The 18677-nt window shown below is 45.3% G+C and overlaps 2 protein-coding genes and 2 pseudogenes across 2 annotated transcripts; all 4 read right to left on the reverse strand.

Annotated features, from left to right (window-relative positions):
* Positions 1–1313: 1313 nt before the first annotated feature.
* LOC114432231 (thymidine phosphorylase-like) lies at positions 1314–3219 on the reverse strand (annotated as a pseudogene).
* A 411-nt stretch (positions 3220–3630) lies between these two features.
* LOC114432305 (uncharacterized) lies at positions 3631–5956 on the reverse strand. The gene is made up of 5 exons (XM_028400231.1): positions 5813–5956; positions 4847–5003; positions 4605–4741; positions 4400–4525; positions 3631–4312 (listed from the first exon to the last, which is right to left on the reverse strand). The coding sequence occupies exons 1-5, from the start codon at positions 5873–5875 to the stop codon at positions 3917–3919; spliced, it is 879 nt and encodes a 292-aa protein (XP_028256032.1). The 5' UTR covers positions 5876–5956; the 3' UTR covers positions 3631–3916.
* Positions 5957–8064: 2108 nt separating this feature from the next.
* LOC114432234 (thymidine phosphorylase-like) lies at positions 8065–12782 on the reverse strand (annotated as a pseudogene).
* A 2690-nt stretch (positions 12783–15472) lies between these two features.
* LOC114432235 (thymidine phosphorylase-like) lies at positions 15473–16912 on the reverse strand. The gene is given in 6 exon segments (XM_028400115.1): positions 15473–15576; positions 15657–15786; positions 15929–16027; positions 16156–16274; positions 16277–16357; positions 16795–16912. Coding segments are annotated over 6 exon segments (651 nt in total).
* Between the last annotated feature and the right edge of the window lie 1765 nt (positions 16913–18677).

Raw genomic sequence — 18677 nt, forward strand, 5'->3', positions numbered from 1 at the left:
CAACTTTCTTATTTTGGTGGTGGATGGAGTCTTTGACAGGCAGAGGATACACACAGCTCATACTCCACCTGCAGCCTTGACCAGGATCTACTCTTAATTATCATTGGTGCACTCACACAGATAAAAAAACCTTTCATTTTTTTGCCTCAATGATCAGCAAAATCCGAGGAGACAGACTGCAGCTCCTTGTTCAGGTTCAAGCTCTGTTGTGTTTGCAAAACATTCAGCTCCAAGAGCAGGAAGTATTCATGGCAGTTATAGTACAGTTAAATATATGATTTTATCTGCTGTAAGCACCAAATCTAAATCAGGTACATTTAGAAAAGTATATATATTTTAAATTATTTATATGATCAGTCAGTGTGTTCGGATTGGTCACTGCTCCTCTACACACACACACACACTCCATCATGTCTGCAGTCAAAGAGCAGTCAGCGTGTGTGTGTGCAGAATAACTCAGTTATTCAGACAGAAATCAGCTGCAGAAAGCTGCAGGTCAGACAGATACTCTCTGAATGTTGGTCATGTGACTGCTGCTCACATGTGACTCCATCATGGCTTCCTGCTTGTTGCTGAGGAGGGCAGGATGTTTAGATTTTACTGGATCTTGTTGGTGTGAACTCTTTATTTGAAGGGGGTCGTCAGAGTGAGAGAAGGACAGAGGTCAAGAATCAGATGTGACGGCTGAAGGCTGACTTTGTAATAAATGACAGTTTATTATAAAGGTTACAATCTGTCGCGTTGCAGAGCTCATCAGTTGTCATCGTGTGCTCTTAGATTTTTAGAAAAGGGAAGAAAAAACTACAAGTACACACACACCACTCCCTCCAGAAGAAACTACAGCCATACTGTAAAAAGAAGCTAGAGAGGAAGAGGAGGGTCACCATAAAACCTTAAAATGATTATAAGCAGGTGAAGATCAGAAGGAGGGAGGTTTCACACAGAAAGCCGGGATTCTCAGCCAATCAGCAGGAAGCTAAGGGTGGTCAGTGTCGGATGTTGAAGAAAGAAAACCGACATCCCACCATTAATTATCAACGGGGACTATGTGGAGAAGGTGGCTGACTTCTGCTTCCTGGGTGTCCACATCGAAGACAACCTATACTGGAGTGTGAACACCGCTGAGCTGCTGAAGAAGGCCCAGCAGAGACTGTACTTTCTGAGAACACTCAGGAGGAATATCATCACACAGAGACTTCTGTGTCCTTCTACGTGCTGCCGTAGAATGAATGGTGCACTGACTGGAGAGCACTTTAAATTTCATTGTACTTGTGACAATGACAATAAAGATCTATCTATCTATCTAAGCTGGTAATCAGGTCGTGTAATAATGAGAGCGTGAAGCAGAGCAGCAGGTTCATGTAACTGTGCAGTGCTTGCGTTTCTCCGCTGCTGTTAAAAACAAAGTAAGAGTTGAAATGTCTGGAGTTGATTACAGGCGCGCTACAGTATCTCCTGCACCAGTGTGCGCTGGGTGCCTCCATCTGTTCCCACGGTCACAGTGTTCTCCAGTTGATTCACCTGGTCTTTGGATGGAGCTGGATCCTCGTAATGCAACCGCAGCCACGGGTCGCCTGAAAGCACACACCACGGTCAGCAGGCCCTGAACGCATCATCAACATGATGATGAACATCTTCAGCCATGACCTCTCACCTTTTTTGACCCTCTGACCCAGGGACACCGTAGTAATCACTTTGGGCCGAGGAAAGCATCCGAGCCGTCTCAATGGCCACACCCTGGGTCTTTATACAGAGCGGCACGTCCAAACTTCACGTCTAGCACCAGGGCAGTCAGTGACTCTGCTCCTTTCTTTGAGATGATGGAACCTGAACACACAAACACAACACGTTCCAACACACAATGCACACACAAGCATCAGGGGAGGTCATTAATCCCGAGTCAGCACCAGCGATGAGCGGTAAGTTGTCCACGGTGCTGGTGGCGTCCCGCACAGCGTACGGGACTCGATCTGCAGGAACCAACATCTTCGTCTGACCCACAATGCAACAGCCCACTGAGGCCAGGATTTACCTGATCTGCAGGTCAGACCAGAGAGGGCGTCACACATGGAGGTACAGATCTGCTGCAACCTGAACCAGGACTCCAGATCAAATGCACTGACTGGATGACTTTGACCTGAAGATTTATTTTCATTCATGAGTGAAGAGTCTGCCCCACCTGCTGTCCTGATTGGTGGATGTTGAATCCTGGAATAGATTCCAGTTTATCCAGAGTTCCTCCTGTGTGAACTAAGCCCTGCCCACTGATCATAAGCACACACATGAGGACACACACATGAAGTGCTTCTCTGGAATCTGCTGGAACTTTGAGGATTTTAGTTTGTATAAACTGATCACTCAATAATAATCAGTACAATATATGATAATCCACAACGTGGAGTCTACCTTACAGCCACAGGTAGCTAGCGCTGGTGCTAACACCAGGCTAACTTTGTCTCCCACCCTTCCTGTCGAGTGTTTGTCGACCATCAAATTCTTCCACTCCTTCGGCCATGACATCACTTCCCTAATGATATCATCTCCCTGGTCAGGGTCTGAATCTCCTTGTCAACCATCCCCTTCTGCCAGATCGCCATCAGCATGGCGCCTTAAAGACACAGAGGCAGAGGAGAGAGGTGCTGTATGCTGGGGTGCAAGGCAGGCAAATGCTTAAGAGGGGTGAGGTGGTTGGGTTGTGATCAAAGGAGTGAGAGCTCTTGCCGTTAATACAAGATTACACAACACACATTTTTGGGCCGTAACGGTTCAGCACAGGCGCCTTACTTTCACTTTAGTGAACTAGCCAAACTTATTTATTCTCTCTTTCCAATAATCTTTAACTTCACAGGACACATGTGTTGGTTCAGTGACAACTGTCTCACATCAGGAGTAACCTGTGTCATCCCTTTGGCTTTAGCAGACCTGTCAGGTAGAAGGAAAGCTAAGAGGTCAGAGGTCACAGGAACAGCTGAATACCCACAGCACAGTCACACACAGATCACACCCACAGGCTCACGCTGAAAAAAATACGAACAAAAACAACAGGTTGAAATTATTGCTGAACAAACACACACTGCCACTGTACATGCTTACAGTTAAAGAAAAGCTGGAACTTTATTGATTAATAAGCTTTTAATGTGTCTTTTCACATAAGGCACTTCCTCATGTTACTCAGACTTTTCCTAGTAGCTCATCTAAAGGGAAATGAAACAGCGCCATCTCAAGTCCAACAGGAGTAGTAAGAGTAAAATAAAAATAAAACAGGTTAGAAATTCTAAACGTTAATAAACATTCAAGTAAAATCCAGGCAAGTGAATACCGATCAGTCATATATCATCAGTCATATATAATACAACTAAAACTGTGTGCAGTAAAATCTTGCCTACTATAAATCCAATATGGGTATAATTACAAGACAGTGCGTTAGATTGTCTGATCTCAGAGGGAAGAGTTGTACAGTTTGATGGCCACAGAAAGGAATGACCTCCAGTGGCACTCAGTGGTGCATTTAGGAGGGATCAGTCTGGCTACTGAAAGTACTCCTGTTCCTCAGCAGCACGTGGTGCAGGAGTACTTTCAGTGCCAGACTGATCCCTCCTAATTGCAAATATATATAATAATGTTACCTCCATTAAAGTGCTGATGCTTAATGACATCCTGTCTATTTACCTGCAAACAATATATATCTTAAAGAGGAGTCTTCACAGTGCAAAATGTTTGAGTTTGGCTCACGTCCTATGAAGTGGGTGTTTCACCACAATCGGCCACGTAGTAAGCGTAGGTGAGACTTTCTGACGCGTGTCCAGCTGAAGTGACTACAAAGTCCTGCAGGTCCGAGAACAACGTTTATTTTAATTCAGCATTCCAGAGCATAAACCCAATCCACTATTGGCATAAACCCAATCCACTATTGGGTTTATGTGATGCAGACAGGAGGGAGGCCACTGTCGTCACCTCCAGTGTCTTTCACCCACCCTCCTTCCTCACCAGCTTTTTGACCTATCTGTCTGTCGGGACTGACAGGTAACTGCAGCGGCACCACAGGGGTAATGGTTGCATCTTCATCACCCTTAGTGGTGCAGACAGGAGCGGGGCCACTTTTTTCCCTGCCGTCACCTCCAGCCCTTCTCACCCACTCTCCTTCCTCACCAGCTTTTCGACCAATCTGTCTGTCAGGACTGACAGGTAACTGCAGCGGCACCACAGGGGTAATGGTTGCATCTTCATCCTCCTCAGTGATGCAGACAGGAGTGGGGCCACGAATACGTGCAGACTTGACTCTTAAACGTGTTTTGAGCGTATCTTCCTTTGACTGAAAAATCAAGCATGTGAGAGAGAAGACATTAGAAGAAGGTGGTTAGTACACACACACACACACACACACACACACACACACTACCTTGCGTCTCTCATGAGCGAGCCTCATCTTCTCATCAATCTGTTCTCTGCTGCGGGGAGCTTTTTTGACACTCAGAGACTTAAGTCTGGCAGGGTACCTTCGCCGGAACCCTTCACTGTCATCCAGCTGACACACACACACACAATGTTACATATTTTATCATAGCATTGATAATGTGAATGAAGCATGCTAACAAGGTGCCCACCATGATGATGTAGGCCTCTCCTGCGCCACTGCCGGCCTCTCTCTGCCCTTCTGGGATGATTCCCTGCTGACGCAGTTCCTCCAGGATCTCTCTAGCCGTTGGACGGTTCTGTTCTGTGCTGTTTTGCAGCAGCTGACCTGGAGCAGCAGACAGAACATAAACACATTTTAAGACACAGGTTTTCTCTCTCCAGCCTGTGTGGAGCACATCCTCACTGTGCTGTGTTTCTTTGTTCCCCTCACTTTCTGTGACGCTCACTGATGTTAGAGGAGGAAGGTCACTGGGCACTGTGTTGGGTAAGTTGGGGATCTCTGTGTTCTCCATCACCACCCCGCTGTCCGCAGTGCCCTTCGACACAGCAGAGTCCCTACGACCGCTGAGTTTACTTGTAGTTTCCTCCTGGCAGCACACACACACACACACACATTATCACAATTTGACAGCATCCTGAATCCCAGACGTGACGTTGTCTTGGTGACATCATCATTGTGTTGACATATTGTCATGAATACAGTAACTCAGCAACAACAATGATACACTACAAAGAGATTGAAGTAAATTTTGCCAATTTTGGCTGGTGTAAATGTAGAACCAGAGAAAATCTGTCACTCTTTCATTTCAGAGGACAGGTATAACTTATATTTAACTAAATCTAACACTAATTTCATTTGTAGTTTTTTTTAATTCAGGTTAGTCTACAAACATTTTAAGGTTTATTATTATGTCAATGTCAGTTTTATTTATATAGCACATTTATAAGGGCATTGCCCACCAAAGTGCTTAACATTAAAATACATAAAATAAACTCAAACTAATAAAATACATAAAAGAGACAAATGCAGTAAAATACAATAAAACAAAGATACAATCATGAAGCATAAAATCCCCAAGAGCTGCCAATACTCAGGCAAAGGCCAAGATTATTAAGTATTAAATTGTTTAATTCAACGTATCCTTTTGTTAGTCACATGTTTTAAAACATAAATATTAGCACTATGATGTGATCATTTTAAGGGCAATTTATTCACATTTATGTTCCATCCTTTAATTTGATTGACTGATTTTATTGATAGTGTTGTATGAGTTAGCAGAAGTTTCTCACTTAGAGTTGCTAGTTTTGGTTAATAATGAATGAGAATCAGCAGCTAAATCATTGGTAGGATACAGTACGTAAATCTCTGTAACACGTCTCCACACACCGAGCCTACCTCCTGCACCTCCGCGCCTACCAGCGGCTCAACCGCCGTGTGCGTCGAGTTTAGGCATCCCATCTTCACCTCACAGCAGCGGTATGAGGTGAGCCAATAAGAAGTCCTCAAACATGCAGTTTAATCAGATTTCTTTCCTCGTGCCTGCTGACCGTGCAGCCCAGCATTCCTTCACTACTCGGACTGTTGTTCGTCTCCATGGACCCGCCCCGTTGCTAAGGGCGCCGTTGCCACAATAAATCTGACGCCGGTTAAAGAGGTGACACCCGGAAGAAGCTCATGGTGTCACCGAGGGCGCCACATGTCACACTAGTGGTCACATTGGTCCACCTTATCAGAGAGCCCTGCTTTTCTGTGTCCTGTCCCCCCAGTCACAAAAACTGCTTTCCCATTTTTGTGCATTAAAAAAACCTCCTAGCAGTAGGTGTCAAAGCTGCACCAGTGGCCTGTGCTAATGTAGGAGGGGGTGCAATCTGCAGATCTAAAACCAGACCTGCCAAATCATGCAAATAATGGACTGAAGACAATCCGCCCAAAACTGCAGTGTAGTTCCTACAAACAGTGAGATCAGACTCTAGACTCTTGAATAAGGGTTACACATGAGAAACAGCACAGCTGACAGTAGCAGTCCCCTGTAATGAGGGCTGCAGTGTCCTGGGGAGGTAGACAACTGATGCATGGCACTTCAGCTCCACCTTCAGGGTGCACCAAGTCCTTCCTCCCTTACTTTTTTAAGCTAAATATGTCCCAACACATCAGCACATCATACTGTGTAAATGCCTTCCATGTCTTGAAAATACATTAACAGTCAACTTTCTTATTTTGGTGGTGGATGGAGTCTTTGACAGGCAGAGGATACACACAGCTCATACTCCACCTGCAGCCTTGACCAGGATCTACTCTTAATTATCATTGGTGCACTCACACAGATAAAAAAACCTTTCATTTTTTTGCCTCAATGATCAGCAAAATCCGAGGAGACAGACTGCAGCTCCTTGTTCAGGTTCAAGCTCTGTTGTGTTTGCAAAACATTCAGCTCCAAGAGCAGGAAGTATTCATGGCAGTTATAGTACAGTTAAATATATGATTTTATCTGCTGTAAGCACCAAATCTAAATCAGGTACATTTAGAAAAGTATATATATTTTAAATTATTTATATGATCAGTCAGTGTGTTCGGATTGGTCACTGCTCCTCTACACACACACACACACTCCATCATGTCTGCAGTCAAAGAGCAGTCAGCGTGTGTGTGTGCAGAATAACTCAGTTATTCAGACAGAAATCAGCTGCAGAAAGCTGCAGGTCAGACAGATACTCTCTGAATGTTGGTCATGTGACTGCTGCTCACATGTGACTCCATCATGGCTTCCTGCTTGTTGCTGAGGAGGGCAGGATGTTTAGATTTTACTGGATCTTGTTGGTGTGAACTCTTTATTTGAAGGGGGTCGTCAGAGTGAGAGAAGGACAGAGGTCAAGAATCAGACGTGACGGCTGAAGGCTGACTTTGTAATAAATGACAGTTTATTATAAAGGTTACAATCTGTCGCGTTGCAGAGCTCATCAGTTGTCATCGCGTGCTCTTAGATTTTTAGAAAAGGGAAGAAAAAACTACAAGTACACACACACCACTCCCTCCAGAAGAAACTACAGCCATACTGTAAAAAGAAGCTAGAGAGGAAGAGGAGGGTCACCATAAAACCTTAAAATGATTATAAGCAGGTGAAGATCAGAAGGAGGGAGGTTTCACACAGAAAGCCGGGATTCTCAGCCAATCAGCAGGAAGCTAAGGGTGGTCAGTGTCGGATGTTGAAGAAAGAAAACCGACATCCCACCATTAATTGTCAACGGGGACTATGTGGAGAAGGTGGCTGACTTCTGCTTCCTGGGTGTCCACATCGAAGACAACCTATACTGGAGTGTGAACACCGCTGAGCTGCTGAAGAAGGCCCAGCAGAGACTGTACTTTCTGAGAACACTCAGGAGGAATATCATCACACAGAGACTTCTGTGTCCTTCTACGTGCTGCCGTAGAATGAATGGTGCACTGACTGGAGAGCACTTTAAATTTCATTGTACTTGTGACAATGACAATAAAGATCTATCTATCTATCTAAGCTGGTAATCAGGTCGTGTAATAATGAGAGCATGAAGCAGAGCAGCAGGTTCATGTAACTGTGCAGTGCTTGCGTTTCTCTGCTGCTGTTAAAAACAAAGTAAGAGTTGAAATGTGTGGAGTTGATTACAGGCGCGCTACAGTATCTCCTGCACCAGTGTGCGCTGGGTGCCTCCATCTGTTCCCACGGTCACAGTGTTCTCCAGTTGATTCACCTGGTCTTTGGATGGAGCTGGATCCTCGTAATGCAACCGCAGCCACGGGTCGCCTGAAAGCACACACCACGGTCAGCAGGCCCTGAACGCATCATCAACATGATGATGAACATCTTCAGCCATGACCTCTCACCTTTTTTGACCCTCTGACCCAGGGACACCAGTAGCTCTGCCCCTACACTGTGATTGATAGGCTCCCCGACCTTTGATCGCCCCGCCCCCAATTTATGAAGAACCTGAGCCGGAACCAAACCGTCCACATCAAGGACTACATCTGCAGACATAAACGGAGAGGGGTTCACTGTCACCCGCTGTCACGTGAACGCACCATCGCTGCACTGTTATGTTACCATCTGCTGGTGCCTTCAGTTCCATCTGATGCTTGGATTTTCGCAGCACACCGTAGTAATCACTTTGGGCCGAGGAAAGCATCCGAGCCGTCTCAATGGCCACACCCTGGGTCTTTATACAGAGCGGCACGTCCAAACTTCACGTCTAGCACCAGGGCAGTCAGCGACTCTGCTCCTTTCTTTGAGATGATGGAACCTGAACACACAAACACGACACGTTCCAACACACAATGCACACACAAGCATCAGGGGAGGTCATTAATCCCGAGTCAGCACCAGCGATGAGCGGTAAGTTGTCCACGGTGCTGGTGGCGTCCCGCACAGCGTACAGGACTCGATCTGCAGGAACCAACATCTTCGTCTGACCCACAATGCAACAGCCCACTGAGGCCAGGATTTACCTGATCTGCAGGTCAGACCAGAGAGGGCGTCACACATGGAGGTACAGATCTGCTGCAACCTGAACCAGGACTCCAGATCAAATGCACTGACTGGATGATTTTGACCTGAAGATTTATTTTCATTCATGAGTGAAGAGTCTGCCCCACCTGCTGTCCTGATTGGTGGATGTTGAATCCTGGAATAGATTCCAGTTTATCCAGAGTTCCTCCTGTGTGAACTAAGCCCTGCCCACTGATCATAAGCACCTGACAAGCACACACATGAGGACACACACATGAAGTGCTTCTCTGGAATCTGCTGGAACTTTGAGGATTTTAGTTTGTATAAACTGATCACTCAATAATAATCAGTACAATATATGATAATCCACAACGTGGAGTCTACCTTACAGCCACAGGTAGCTAGCGCTGGTGCTAACACCAGGCTAACTTTGTCTCCCACCCTTCCTGTCGAGTGTTTGTCGACCATCAAATTCTTCCACTCCTTCGGCCATGACATCACTTCCCTAATGATATCATCTCCCTGGTCAGGGTCTGAATCTCCTTGTCAACCATCCCCTTCTGCCAGATCGCCATCAGCATGGCGCCTTAAAGACACAGAGGCAGAGGAGAGAGGTGCTGTATGCTGGGGTGCAAGGCAGGCAAATGCTTAAGAGGGGTGAGGTGGTTGGGTTGTGATCAAAGGAGTGAGAGCTCTTGCCGTTAATACAAGATTACACAACACACATTTTTGGGCCGTAACGGTTCAGCACAGGCGCCTTACTTTCACTTTAGTGAACTAGCCAAACTTATTTATTCTCTCTTTCCAATAATCTTTAACTTCACAGGACACATGTGTTGGTTCAGTGACAACTGTCTCATATCAGGAGTAACCTGTGTCATCCCTTTGGCTTTAGCAGACCTGTCAGGTAGAAGGAAAGCTAAGAGGTCAGAGGTCACAGGAACAGCTGAATACCCACAGCACAGTCACACACAGATCACACCCACAGGCTCACGCTGAAAAAAATACGAACAAAAACAACAGGTTGAAATTATTGCTGAACAAACACACACTGCCACTGTACATGCTTACAGTTAAAGAAAAGCTGGAACTTTATTGATTAATAAGCTTTTAATGTGTCTTTTCACATAAGGCACTTCCTCATGTTACTCAGACTTTTCCTAGTAGCTCATCTAAAGGGAAATGAAACAGCGCCATCTCAAGTCCAACAGGAGTAGTAAGAGTAAAATAAAAATAAAACAGGTTAGAAATTCTAAACGTTAATAAACATTCAAGTAAAATCCAGGCAAGTGAAGACCGATCAGTCATATATCATCAGTCATATATAATACAACTAAAACTGTGTGCAGTAAAATCTTGCCTACTATAAATCCAATATGGGTATAATTACAAGACAGTGCGTTAGATTGTCTGATCTCAGAGGGAAGAGTTGTACAGTTTGATGGCCACAGAAAGGAATGACCTCCAGTGGCACTCAGTGGTGCATTTAGGAGGGATCAGTCTGGCTACTGAAAGTACTCCTGTTCCTCAGCAGCACGTGGTGCAGGAGTACTTTCAGTGCCAGACTGATCCCTCCTAATTGCAAATATATATAATAATGTTACCTCCATTAAAGTGCTGATGCTTAATGACATCCTGTCTATTTACCTGCAAACAATATATATCTTAAAGAGGAGTCTTCACAGTGCAAAATGTTTGAGTTTGGCTCACGTCCTATGAAGTGGGTGTTTCACCACAATCGCCCACGTAGTAAGCGTAGGTGAGACTTTCTGACGCGTGTCCAGCTGAAGTGACTACAAAGTCCTGCAGGTCCGAGAACAACGTTTATTTTAATTCAGCATTCCAGAGCATAAACCCAATCCACAATTGGCATAAACCCAATCCACTATTGGGTTTATGTGATGCAGACAGGAGGGAGGCCACTGTCGTCACCTCCAGTGTCTTTCACCCACCCTCCTTCCTCACCAGCTTTTTGACCTATCTGTCTGTCGGGACTGACAGGTAACTGCAGCGGCACCACAGGGGTAATGGTTGCATCTTCATCACCCTTAGTGGTGCAGACAGGAGCGGGGCCACTTTTTTCCCTGCCGTCACCTCCAGCCCTTCTCACCCACTCTCCTTCCTCACCAGCTTTTCGACCAATCTGTCTGTCAGGACTGACAGGTAACTGCAGCGGCACCACAGGGGTAATGGTTGCATCTTCATCCTCCTCAGTGATGCAGACAGGAGTGGGGCCACGAATACGTGCAGACTTGACTCTTAAACGTGTTTTGAGCGTATCTTCCTTTGACTGAAAAATCAAGCATGTGAGAGAGAAGACATTAGAAGAAGGTGGTTAGTACACACACACACACACACACACACACACACACACACACACACACACACTACCTTGCGTCTCTCATGAGCGAGCCTCATCTTCTCATCAATCTGTTCTCTGCTGCGGGGAGCTTTTTTGACACTCAGAGACTTAAGTCTGGCAGGGTACCTTCGCCGGAACCCTTCACTGTCATCCAGCTGACACACACACACACACAATGTTACATATTTTATCATAGCATTGATAATGTGAATGAAGCATGCTAACAAGGTGCCCACCATGATGATGTAGGCCTCTCCTGCGCCACTGCCGGCCTCTCTCTGCCCTTCTATGATGATTCCCTGCTGACGCAGTTCCTCCAGGATCTCTCTAGCCGTTGGACGGTTCTGTTCTGTGCTGTTTTGCAGCAGCTGACCTGGAGCAGCAGACAGAACATAAACACATTTTAAGACACAGGTTTTCTCTCTCCAGCCTGTGTGGAGCACATCCTCACTGTGCTGTGTTTCTTTGTTCCCCTCACTTTCTGTGACGCTCACTGATGTTAGAGGAGGAAGGTCACTGGGCACTGTGTTGGGTAAGTTGGGGATCTCTGTGTTCTCCATCACCACCCCGCTGTCCGCAGTGCCCTTCGACACAGCAGAGTCCCTACGACCGCTGAGTTTACTTGTAGTTTCCTCCTGGCAGCACACACACACACACACACATTATCACAATTTGACAGCATCCTGAATCCCAGACGTGACGTTGTCTTGGTGACATCATCATTGTGTTGACATATTGTCATGAATACAGTAACCCAGCAACAACAATGATACACTACAAAGAGATTGAAGTAAATTTTGCCAATTTTGGCTGGTGTAAATGTAGAACCAGAGAAAATCTGTCACTCTTTCATTTCAGAGGACAGGTATAACTTATATTTAACTAAATCTAACACTAATTTCATTTGTAGTTTTTTTTAATTCAGGTTAGTCTACAAACATTTTAAGGTTTATTATTATGTCAATGTCAGTTTTATTTATATAGCACATTTATAAGGGCATTGCCCACCAAAGTGCTTAACATTAAAATACATAAAATAAACTCAAACTAATAAAATACATAAAAGAGACAAATGCAGTAAAATACAATAAAACAAAGATACAATCATGAAGCATAAAATCCCCAAGAGCTGCCAATACTCAGGCAAAGGCCAAGATTATTAAGTATTAAATTGTTTAATTCAACGTATCCTTTTGTTAGTGACATGTTTTAAAACATAAATATTAGCACTATGATGTGATCATTTTAAGGGCAATTTATTCACATTTATGTTCCATCCTTTAATTTGATTGACTGATTTTATTGATAGTGTTGTATGAGTTAGCAGAAGTTTCTCACTTAGAGTTGCTAGTTTTGGTTAATAATGAATGAGAATCAGCAGCTAAATCATTGGTAGGATACAGTACGTAAATCTCTGTAACACGTCTCCACACACCGAGCCTACCTCCTGCACCTCCGCGCCTACCAGCGGCTCAACCGCCGTGTGCGTCGAGTTTAGGCATCCCATCTTCACCTCACAGCAGCGGTATGAGGTGAGCCAATAAGAAGTCCTCAAACATGCAGTTTAATCAGATTTCGTTCCTCGTGCCTGCTGACCGTGCAGCCCAGCATTCCTTCACTACTCGGACTGTTGTTCGTCTCCATGGACCCGCCCCGTTGCTAAGGGCGCCGTTGCCACAATAAATCTGACGCCGGTTAAAGAGGTGACACCCGGAAGAAGCTCATGGTGTCACTGAGGGCGCCACATGTCACACTAGTGGTCACATTGGTCCACCTTATCAGAGAGCCCTGCTTTTCTGTGTCCTGTCCCCCCAGTCACAAAAACTGCTTTCCCATTTTTGTGCATTAAAAAAACCTCCTAGCAGTAGGTGTCAAAGCTGCACCAGTGGCCTGTGCTAATGTAGGAGGGGGTGCAATCTGCAGATCTAAAACCAGACCTGCCAAATCATGCAAATAATGGACTGAAGACAATCCGCCCAAAACTGCAGTGTAGTTCCTACAAACAGTGAGATCAGACTCTAGACTCTTGAATAAGGGTTACACATGAGAAACAGCACAGCTGACAGTAGCAGTCCCCTGTAATGAGGGCTGCAGTGTCCTGGGGAGGTAGACAACTGATGCATGGCACTTCAGCTCCACCTTCAGGGTGCACCAAGTCCTTCCTCCCTTACTTTTTTAAGCTAAATATGTCCCAACACATCAGCACATCATACTGTGTAAATGCCTTCCATGTCTTGAAAATACATTAACAGTCAACTTTCTTATTTTGGTGGTGGATGGAGTCTTTGACAGGCAGAGGATACACACAGCTCATACTCCACCTGCAGCCTTGACCAGGATCTACTCTTAATTATCATTGGTGCACTCACACAGATAAAAAAACCTTTCATTTTTTTGCCTCAATGATCAGCAAAATCCGAGGAGACAGACTGCAGCTCCTTGTTCAGGTTCAAGCTCTGTTGTGTTTGCAAAACATTCAGCTCCAAGAGCAGGAAGTATTCATGGCAGTTATAGTACAGTTAAATATATGATTTTATCTGCTGTAAGCACCAAATCTAAATCAGGTACATTTAGAAAAGTATATATATTTTAAATTATTTATATGATCAGTCAGTGTGTTCGGATTGGTCACTGCTCCTCTACACACACACACACACTCCATCATGTCTGCAGTCAAAGAGCAGTCAGCGTGTGTGTGTGCAGAATAACTCAGTTATTCAGACAGAAATCAGCTGCAGAAAGCTGCAGGTCAGACAGATACTCTCTGAATGTTGGTCATGTGACTGCTGCTCACATGTGACTCCATCATGGCTTCCTGCTTGTTGCTGAGGAGGGCAGGATGTTTAGATTTTACTGGATCTTGTTGGTGTGAACTCTTTATTTGAAGGGGGTCGTCAGAGTGAGAGAAGGACAGAGGTCAAGAATCAGACGTGACGGCTGAAGGCTGACTTTGTAATAAATGACAGTTTATTATAAAGGTTACAATCTGTCGCGTTGCAGAGCTCATCAGTTGTCATCGTGTGCTCTTAGATTTTTAGAAAAGGGAAGAAAAAACTACAAGTACACACACACCACTCCCTCCAGAAGAAACTACAGCCATACTGTAAAAAGAAGCTAGAGAGGAAGAGGAGGGTCACCATAAAACCTTAAAATGATTATAAGCAGGTGAAGATCAGAAGGAGGGAGGTTTCACACAGAAAGCCGGGATTCTCAGCCAATCAGCAGGAAGCTAAGGGTGGTCAGTGTCGGATGTTGAAGAAAGAAAACCGACATCCCACCATTAATTATCAACGGGGACTATGTGGAGAAGGTGGCTGACTTCTGCTTCCTGGGTGTCCACATCGAAGACAACCTATACTGGAGTGTGAACACCGCTGAGCTGCTGAAGAAGGCCCAGCAGAGACTGTACTTTCTGAGAACACTCAGGAGGAATATCATCACACAGAGACTTCTGTGTCCTTCTACGTGCTGCCGTAGAATGAATGGTGCACTGACTGGAGAGCACTTTAAATTTCATTGTACTTGTGACAATGACAATAAAGATCTATCTATCTATCTAAGCTGGTAATCAGGTCGTGTAATAATGAGAGCGTGAAGCAGAGCAGCAGGTTCATGTAACTGTGCAGTGCTTGCGTTTCTCCGCTGCTGTTAAAAACAAAGTAAGAGTTGAAATGTCTGGAGTTGATTACAGGCGCGCTACAGTATCTCCTGCACCAGTGTGCGCTGGGTGCCTCCATCTGTTCCCACGGTCACAGTGTTCTCCAGTTGATTCACCTGGTCTTTGGATGGAGCTGGATCCTCGTAATGCAACCGCAGCCACGGGTCGCCTGAAAGCACACACCACGGTCAGCAGGCCCTGAACGCATCATCAACATGATGATGAACATCTTCAGCCATGACCTCTCACCTTTTTTGACCCTCTGACCCAGGGACACCAGTAGCTCTGCCCCTACACTGTGATTGATAGGCTCCCCGACCTTTGATCGCCCCGCCCCCAATTTATGAAGAACCTGAGCCGGAACCAAACCGTCCACATCAAGGACTACATCTGCAGACATAAACGGAGAGGGGTTCACTGTCACCCGCTGTCACGTGAACGCACCATCGCTGCACTGTTATGTTACCATCTGCTGGTGCCTTCAGTTCCATCTGATGCTTGGATTTTCGCAGCACACCGTAGTAATCACTTTGGGCCGAGGAAAGCATCCGAGCCGTCTCAATGGCCACACCCTGGGTCTTTATACAGAGCGGCACGTCCAAACTTCACGTCTAGCACCAGGGCAGTCAGCGACTCTGCTCCTTTCTTTGAGATGATGGAACCTGAACACACAAACACAACACGTTCCAACACACAATGCACACACAAGCATCAGGGGAGGTCATTAATCCCGAGTCAGCACCAGCGATGAGCGGTAAGTTGTCCACGGTGCTGGTGGCGTCCCGCACAGCGTACAGGACTCGATCTGCAGGAACCAACATCTTCGTCTGACCCACAATGCAACAGCCCACTGAGGCCAGGATTTACCTGATCTGCAGGTCAGACCAGAGAGGGCGTCACACATGGAGGTACAGATCTGCTGCAACCTGAACCAGGACTCCAGATCAAATGCACTGACTGGATGATTTTGACCTGAAGATTTATTTTCATTCATGAGTGAAGAGTCTGCCCCACCTGCTGTCCTGATTGGTGGATGTTGAATCCTGGAATAGATTCCAGTTTATCCAGAGTTCCTCCTGTGTGAACTAAGCCCTGCCCACTGATCATAGGCACACACATGAGGACACACACATGAAGTGCTTCTCTGGAATCTGCTGGAACTTTGAGGATTTTAGTTTGTATAAACTGATCACTCAATAATAATCAGTACAATATATGATAATCCACAACGTGGAGTCTACCTTACAGCCACAGGTAGCTAGCGCTGGTGCTAACACCAGGCTAACTTTGTCTCCCACCCTTCCTGTCGAGTGTTTGTCGACCATCAAATTCTTCCACTCCTTCGGCCATGACATCACTTCCCTGATTATATCATCTCCCTGGTCAGGGTCTGAATCTCCTTGTCAACCATCCCCTTCTGCCAGATCGCCATCAGCATGGCGCCTTAAAGACACAGAGGCAGAGGAGAGAGGTGCTGTATGCTGGGGTGCAAGGCAGGCAAATGCTTAAGAGGGGTGAGGTGGTTGGGTTGTGATCAAAGGAGTGAGAGCTCTTGCCGTTAATACAAGATTACACAACACACATTTTTGGGCCATAACGATTCAGCACAGGCGCCTTACTTTCACTTTAGTGAACTAGCCAACTAGTCCATTAATGACGGGCTAAGTAACATTAAAGTACAGTAGACATACTTTGCTTGCTGCCAGATAGTTTTATGAGTTAAAATAAACAGTACAGAAGGTGTTGTACACCGTGTAAACACATAAAGGGGTTTACTTTTCACATTATGTTTTAGTCTCAGATTTGTCAAGGGCGATTAATTCTGGTTCAAGGGCCCCAGGAAGCTCTAGAATTGCCTCTGGCCGTGTTTGTGTGTGTACCTGTCTGACAGTCCTGGATGGTTTTCTCTGTGACAGCCTGGACGAAGGCTCTGACTTCTCCGTCGCTGAATGTTTCACCATCTCTTTTCTTCTTGATCAGCTCAGGGATGAACAACATGTTCGCTTGCAGACAGATGTAATATGACACAGTAGATGGTGCTATGCCCGTATCATCCTATTAGTATATATATCAGACTCTGGTCCATAGCAGTACTGTAAGATTTTGTCCACTTTGCATGAAGTATGTTGGTGGTACTGCAGAGTGTTTCTTTGTAATGGCAAATGGTCAACTTTGAGGCCACGCCCCTACCACACCGTAACACTTTTGAAAGAGTTTTGGAATGTGTCTATTCCCTATGGTGTTCTGAGTGGACACAGAGAGTTTCAGCTCAATTGGATGAAGTATGCGAGGTGTGAAAACTTTTGTAGGAGGGTCACTAATCGCCAAAAATGAACTTAAATTTCAAAATGGCGGACTTCCTGTTGGGTTTGGAGGGGGGGGTCAAAGAGACTTTTTTGTGTGCGTCTTGGGGTGATACATATGTGTGCCAATTTTCATGAGCCTACCCAAAACAGGTCAGAGGGGCAGGCAGAAAAACCTATGAAAACACAACATTTTGTGTAGCCCGTAGGTGGCGCTCTGTCAAAGCCGCAATATTGTTGTATAGATGTGTTTAGGGTCAGAGTCTGATCATACATGTGACATTTGGTACAGATCGGACAGTAAACACAGAAGTTATAGCGACTGCCTGTTTCCTGTGAAATCGCCAAACTTTAAGGCCATGCCCCGGCCACACCATAAGACTTTTGTAAGAGTTTTAGAATGCGTCTATTCCCTAGGGTGTCCTGAGTGGACACAGTGAATTTCAGATTAATTAGATGACGTATGCGAGGCATGAAGTCAGAAATCACCAAAAATGGCCACAAACTTCAAAATGGCGGACTTCCTGTTGGGTTTGGAGGGGGGGGGGTCCAAGAGAAAATTTTTCAGGCGAATGAATTTTTCTACCAAGTTTGGTGAGTTTTGGGGCATGTTAAGGCCCCCAAAAATGTGATCATTGAGTCAGAAAAAAAATGACAAGTAATAATCTCTAAGGTTTCAATAGGGCTCTTGCACCATTCGGTGCTCAGGCCCTAATTATAGTGCAAAGTCTCCTTATCAATACGTGTGTGGAGAGGAAAACAAAAGATCAGCTGGCTCTGTGACTTCTCGAGAGAAAACAGCCTGAAGCAGCCTGGAGGTAGATGTCAGTTAAGAGGGCTGTGACATGGAGCAGATTGTCAGATCTTCTTGGTAACTCTGCTGTCTAACTAAATACATTTGGGACCCATTCCTAAAAGGGCTGCCTCTAACCCCACCCAGTTTTTTTAGTGCGTCTCTGCCTGCTGGGCAGCCTGTGCAGTGCCAAACACTAGGGCTCCTTCACTGAAGAGCAGCCAGGCCTGTCTTTACTGGAACCACCATTAATTAGTTGATTAGAAGATAGTTTTATAAATATTAAGCAATTTCTGTGTCATTTTTAACATGGGAGTCTATGAGAGAGCCCTTCAACGAGGGTCATCTGCCAAATGTATCTCCTCCTACAAATTTCAACCTACAGACTCCATTTTAGTGTTAAAACGCTCATTAGATGCTGCTCTATCAAACTTGTATTCAGAATTTTGTAAATACGAATCGTTTCCACATGCCAGGCTCTCAAAGTTGGAGTGGTTTTTGAGGTCTCCTCTGCTGTTACCATGGTGACAGGCTGACACACAGAGGCATACAAAGCTCTGAATTGCTCTGATTCTCCAGCAATTCAGAGCAATCCTTCACATCAACATTCAAAGCAATGCTTCAGCTACAGCAATCAAACTTGTTAACCATCAGTGCTGATGATATG

The sequence above is a fragment of the Parambassis ranga genome, chromosome 2 (genome assembly GCF_900634625.1).
Source record: "Parambassis ranga chromosome 2, fParRan2.1, whole genome shotgun sequence".
In the NCBI taxonomy this organism is placed as follows: Eukaryota; Metazoa; Chordata; class Actinopteri; family Ambassidae; genus Parambassis; species Parambassis ranga.